General features: G+C 29.9%; 1 protein-coding gene across 1 annotated transcript in view; it reads right to left on the bottom strand.

Moving 5' to 3' along the window:
- Positions 1-5,699, bottom strand: part of LOC108913531 (nose resistant to fluoxetine protein 6-like) — a 28,798-nt gene extending 23,099 nt beyond the window's left edge. Inside the window, exon 1 of the mRNA XM_018719093.1 lies at positions 5,369-5,699. Within this exon, the coding sequence (XP_018574609.1) occupies positions 5,369-5,699 (331 nt within the window). The remainder of the gene's footprint in view (positions 1-5,368) is intronic.
- Between the last annotated feature and the right edge of the window lie 462 nt (positions 5,700-6,161).

Here is a 6,161-nt window from a genome sequence, read left to right on the forward strand (position 1 = left end):
CAAAACTAAGGCCATTTTGGAGTAAATATACAGGGTGTTAGTAAATAAGTGCGACAAATTTCAGGGGGTGATTCTACATGAGAAAATAATGGCAGTTTGCTTATAAACGTATGTCCGCAAATGATTCGTTTTGCGAGATACGGGGTGTCAAAGTTTTTCTTAAAAACTGACGATTTAATTTATTGCTCTGAAACCGGTCGAGATGTGCAAATGAAATTTGGTGGGTTTTAAGAGGTAGTTATTGCGCATTTTTTGACACGCAATTAAGAATTTTATGTTCATCATTGGCGCGCGTACGGGTAATAATCTCAATTTTTTTAAAGAAAAAAATGGTACGCCACAGAGATATTACAAATTAAATTTTTGAATTCCTCGTTCAATTTGTGACAAAAAATCTCTTTTGCCTTTTCTTCGTACGGGGCGCCGTTTTGATGCAAAAATATAAAACATCTTAATGCGTATTTTTTATTTCTTTAATACATTACCTAGTACCCCGTATCTCGGAAAACGAATCATTTGCGGACATACGTTTATAAGCAAACTGCCATTATTTTCTCATGTAGAATCACCCCCAGAAATCCATTTATGTTGACGATGTACTTTCATCGCAACATAAATAATATATTTTAAATTCTTGCTGATGTAATTGACTTTGAACAGGCTGAGGCCTCAAAATAAATTTATGTTTATTTTTCTGCTAATACAAAAATCTTGTTTTTTTTTGTTCATAATTTTCCTTAGCTATCACAGACCCTAGCTGATCCGATAAAAGTAAATAAATCTTATATACAAAGATAAGATAAGTAATAAGACCATCACTACAGCTAATAAGACAATCACTACAGCTATATGTTTAAAAATATACAGGGTGTTCCATTTAAAAAATGTAATATTTGGCGTGTCCCGTTTTTGCGCATGGCCCTGTGTGTTTCAAATTAATTTTGTCCTTTAAGTTTTTTGATTCTGTAAAACTTTTGTATAAGCTTTTTTCTGTTTTATGAATAACAAGGGAGTTATTTTACTTTCTCACACTAATGGCCCACCCTGTATATTCCAAACAATTTTTTTTATAATGCCCTATTATTCACCTCCTTGATAGTACTCATTTCGTTCAAAAACTCGTAGGTCATATAAATGGTTCATTCATTCTTTGTTTACTTTATCTTTCAGAAAAGGAACTACATATATGGAGATGAAATTAGAACTTCTTGCTGATCATAGAATATTGGCTTGATAGAACTTATTAAAACAAATGTCCTTTGTGTAGAACAATGGGGTTGCTTTAAAATATGTTTCATATCGATGTACTTTTTCTTAATGTATGCCCGAACTCAATATAAGGCATTTTTTAATAACGGTTGGTTATTGTCAGTTTAGGCCAATGTAGTTGGTCCAAGCAAAAAAAAGTAAGATGTTTACAGTTCTGGTTTGTAAAACAAAGTCTTGATCAACTAAAGAGACAGTTACAAAAGAGGTACGTAAGTTACAGTTTATTAAATGGTATTGTGTTAAGTTTAGGCTAGATTAGAGTACCTAGGTTAAAAAGAGACTTGCCTGGACATTTGCACTATTTACTTTACACTTTTGGTCATAACCTCATTTGAAAAGTTGCTGTAATTCTTGGTTATCGGAAAGAGACGGCAGAGAAACTTCATGCTAATTTAATATCTTAATTAAAAAATCATAGATTTAATAACATTTCACTCCCTAATAGTAGAATATTTAGAATATAGAGCAGAATATAGTAGTATAGTAGAAAAATTAGAATAATAATAAATTTAAAGATAAACTGAATAACTGAAGTAATAAAAATTGATCAGGAAATCTTTAAAGAAATGTATCGAATCAGAATGTATGCAATTAACAAAAACGAGTTCAACTACCACTTTTCGTACGAATTAAATTAAAGCAAGTATTACGACAATAAAACTGAAATTTTCTGGATTGACTGCTATAAACTTTCATTTCTACTCGCTTCAATATAATGATTAAAATTAGTTTACCTCGTTAGTGAATTTCGCCTAAAATTAAATACAGAATGGTTCAAATTGTTACCTCTACAAAAGTATAACATTTGCCGTAAGGCTACCCTCTTATTTGCTCACATATCTGCGCAATTACAGTATAATATGAACTAACAACATACGTAAAATAATTCTTTAACTTGAACAGCAAATGTGATCACAGTAAAACGTAATGTACAAATAGTACGGTTAAATAAATAAAAAATAATTTAATTATTAGTTCTTTAAATAATTACAATTATTAGTGCTCCTTCATATACTATTTTAATGAGCACGTAGTGTCAGGCAGATTCTGATCAGTTACCAATTACTACATAATTACCTGTTGCATTTCAATTTTAGTATTTACCTATTTCAATGGTGAAACCTATTCCAACATTGCTTGAATAAATCGATTTAAAAGTTTGAAAAAAATTATACATATAACCAATAACTAATTCATTATTTGCTTTAGGAAACCCATTAAAAATTTGTGGCAATTTCATGTACATAGTCTTCATAAAAGGTTACAAACCACATGACCAGTAATTTTTGTTTGGAACAATAATTTTATTTCATTCATGTTGGCAGTTAAATTTTGGCAAAATTACAAATTATTAAAACAGTGGGACCAGGATTACATTAAAACACAGCATTCTATTTCACAGGCTGTGATTGGTGTATTTTTGCACGAGTTTTATTCAACGAATCAGCGATCGCATTATCTCAAGCGTAAACGCAACGCGTTTGTAATTGTTCATTGTAAACGAATCATTAATATTGATGATAACAAAACAAAAATTTGTTTTCCGAATTCTAACTATCTGACAAGGTTTAAATCATTTATACACGAATATGAAAAATATTAAATATAAAACGTAAGAGACGTTTTTATTCCAAAAAAAAATCAATCCGTGTTTTAATTAAATAAAAAAAGGTTACACCGAATAACATGGAGTAAAATTTTGTCTAATCTCCCGTTGTAAATTTTATCTTATTTATGTTTAGGGAATTTCAATATGTTTAAAATAACATCTCAAATTATTTCAGTTATGCAGTTCGGAACATCCTGTATAGTATTAAAATAGTTTGAACTATAAATTTATTACAGAGCTATTTTAAGAAAATAAGTCTTTAAATTTAAGTTGCAGTGACAACTATTGAACTCTGTATTAAAGTGAAAAATAGAAAGTAAAACGAATCTTTATGGTAAATGAATTATTTTAAGAGACAAAAATGACACGTTAAATACTGATGGTGCTAAGACATTTCTCTATATAAATATATATCTTTTTTTAATTAAACTCAGTTACACTTTTAATTTCTGTACTATTCCAGTTGAGAAATACTTTTCTGTTAGCACTGTTTTAATTATATAATAAAACATCGACTGTGATTTTATACGAAATATATCTACACATATAAAAATAATTTATTACTAGTATTTTTGTTGCTGTGTCATACAAGTGTAGCTTATCATTTATGTTAATTTAACATCACGGAATCGTTATCTTTACTAATAAAACAAAAGCTTTCATGTTTTGCATTTGTCATTACACTCATTTGAATTTCTGTGATACCTATTGTTTACTATGTACATACAGTGTGGACACCGGTTTACATACAGTGTGGACACCGGTTTAAAAAATTTTTGGCGAGTGCGTTTTTAATGATTTCTTTTATATCCATGTTGACTTTGTTGAATCTATTACGATGATCCAGCTGCTAATCCACAGACAACTACATTTTTTTGCAATCAATTTTTTTGAAAATTACTTTGGGGAGTTTTTTATTAAAAATGTGGTAACGTGGCGTTCTTCAGCATCACTAAAACCCTTGTGGCTCAATTTCATCAATTTTTATCGAAGAATATTTTTTATAAGCCTCAAAAGTTTAATTTATTAAATTTGTGTTTCCGTTAAAAACTGTAAATTTCAGGCATTTCCAGTGCCTTATTGAAAATGCCTGAAATTTATTGTTAATCTACGATATTGTCCCTCTACCATGCGGCAAATTTTTTAATTCATAATAGCTCACACTGTATATAAGTAAACTTTATGAAAATACAAATTAAAAGAAAAAAAACTATTTCGCTTTTAGTATTATAATTTTCTTACTTTTTGTTGTTAAATGCTGAAATAGTTTTTATATTTAATTACTAATAGGTACATACGTCCTTCGGAAATCAGGTATATTGAGGTTTATTATCCAGTAGTTATTGTGATTAAAGGATTTATTAAATTTTAGAACCTTGTGACGTTTTAACACGCAATTATTCATCTGCAAAAGTCAATTATGTAACGTTATACCTTTTCATAACATATTATTAAGACATGAACAAAGGTGAAGTGAAACAAAATGTTCTACCTTATGTTATAGTTCATTTTAAGCTTTGCTGAAAGTTATTTTTAATATAAATTAATGAAATGACATGTTTTTAATAGGTCTAAATGAATTATTTTTTATTAGAATTTTAATACGAGAGTATAATAACAAATCTTTAATAAATAATAATCAATAATCGCTACCTGATTTTTTCATTAATAAAGATTATGATATACTTAGTTCATATATTCTCTTCAGATTTACGTCTATATAATTTTTTGGTATGGTTTATTGTTCCTGAACAAATTGAAATCATAATAATTTTTATTATACTAAATTAAACTTCTACTAGATTCCAGAAATTTCTCAAATTTTCCTTGTTTCTTAAATTCCGGCTAAAGATATCTCAAATGTTATAAGAAATAGTATCCGTTGAAATAATTGTTAATCTTTCAATTTGCATTAGTCGGTATATAATAATATTTTTTTAAAATGAATTTTCAAAATTTTGTTGACGTTTTGTTGTTGTTTGAGAAGTACTTCAGGACATTTTTTAAATAGAACCGAAACGTCGACTAAATTTTGAAAATATACTTAAAAGATATCCGGAACGGTGTAAAGCAAATTAAATGATAGATAAAGAAAGGGATAAGAATTAAAAATTAAAAATAATTGTTAATACCGCTCCAGTAAAGTTTAGTGAAGAGAAAATTTAAAATCATCAATCCGTACACTTCAAATTGATTGATTTAATTCCTTATTAAAACTAATTATTGAAAAGAAAGTGTGGTAATTCTTCCATAAACACCAAAACATCTGCCTCGGAGAACATAGATGACTTATATAATTATTATTTACTTGACGGAGAAACACAAATATATCTTATGAACTAGTGCATAACGCGTACGAAAAAAAAAACAGGAGCATGCATATTATGCAATCGCTAGGTCTGGTTTACTTGCAACGGCAATTATCATAAGAGAGGCAATGGATGTGTAATTAGTTTCATAAGTATCTATAGAGTGAAAGTGATCACTGACTTTTTGTTGCCCAGGAAGTGGCATTGCTGAGCTCCCTCAGGTAAGTCATTATATCGCCCCGACATCGTTTACTGTCCAGGCCATTTAAATGCGTCCACCACTTAAAATGATCGTAAAGTCCAGAGAACCACTGCATTTCCGTTATATTTTGACGAATATCTGCCCCTAGCAGTGGTTGAACTTCGGACTCGGCAACTGGAAACTGGATACCATTCGATAAATAAGACAAATCTGACGAATTGTACGTATATGTTACACTAGCTGTTTCGGAAGTCGTCCTTGCGGCACACCATATCACAGTCGCACAAACTAGAACCACGAACTTCGACATTTTGACACAATATTAACTAACTGTAACAATTAACACTAAATATTCACTGTTTCTATGTAAATCCTAAAGATATCATTTTTGAACTAAAATTTATGTAGCACACATGTCTTTATGGTGGCGTGTGGACTACTTCGAGGCAGTTGGTCGACTGTTATCATCGACTTCTTAGACGGTGTCTCAACTTTCGTTTTCATTGGATCGCCATCGACTTCACCACGTAAGGTATGTAAGTTTGCGTTTGCAGTAATTTCCCTGATGACCGGATAACTTGGGTCGGGCAGAGAAAGGGAAATTTTCGGTGTGGCCTAAAATTTCTTTATATTATGAATGTGACTAGTTTCTGTCCGAAGTTTCATCACTAACAACAGCTACATTCGATGAAAACGCTGTCCTGAGTTATTTAAAGCAGTTGCCATAAAACTGTCTCGAAACAGAAATACTTTCTAATAATAAATACATATT

Source organism: Anoplophora glabripennis, unplaced genomic scaffold (genome assembly GCF_000390285.2).
Source record: "Anoplophora glabripennis isolate ALB-LARVAE unplaced genomic scaffold, Agla_2.0 scaffold34, whole genome shotgun sequence".
In the NCBI taxonomy this organism is placed as follows: domain Eukaryota; kingdom Metazoa; phylum Arthropoda; class Insecta; order Coleoptera; family Cerambycidae; genus Anoplophora; species Anoplophora glabripennis.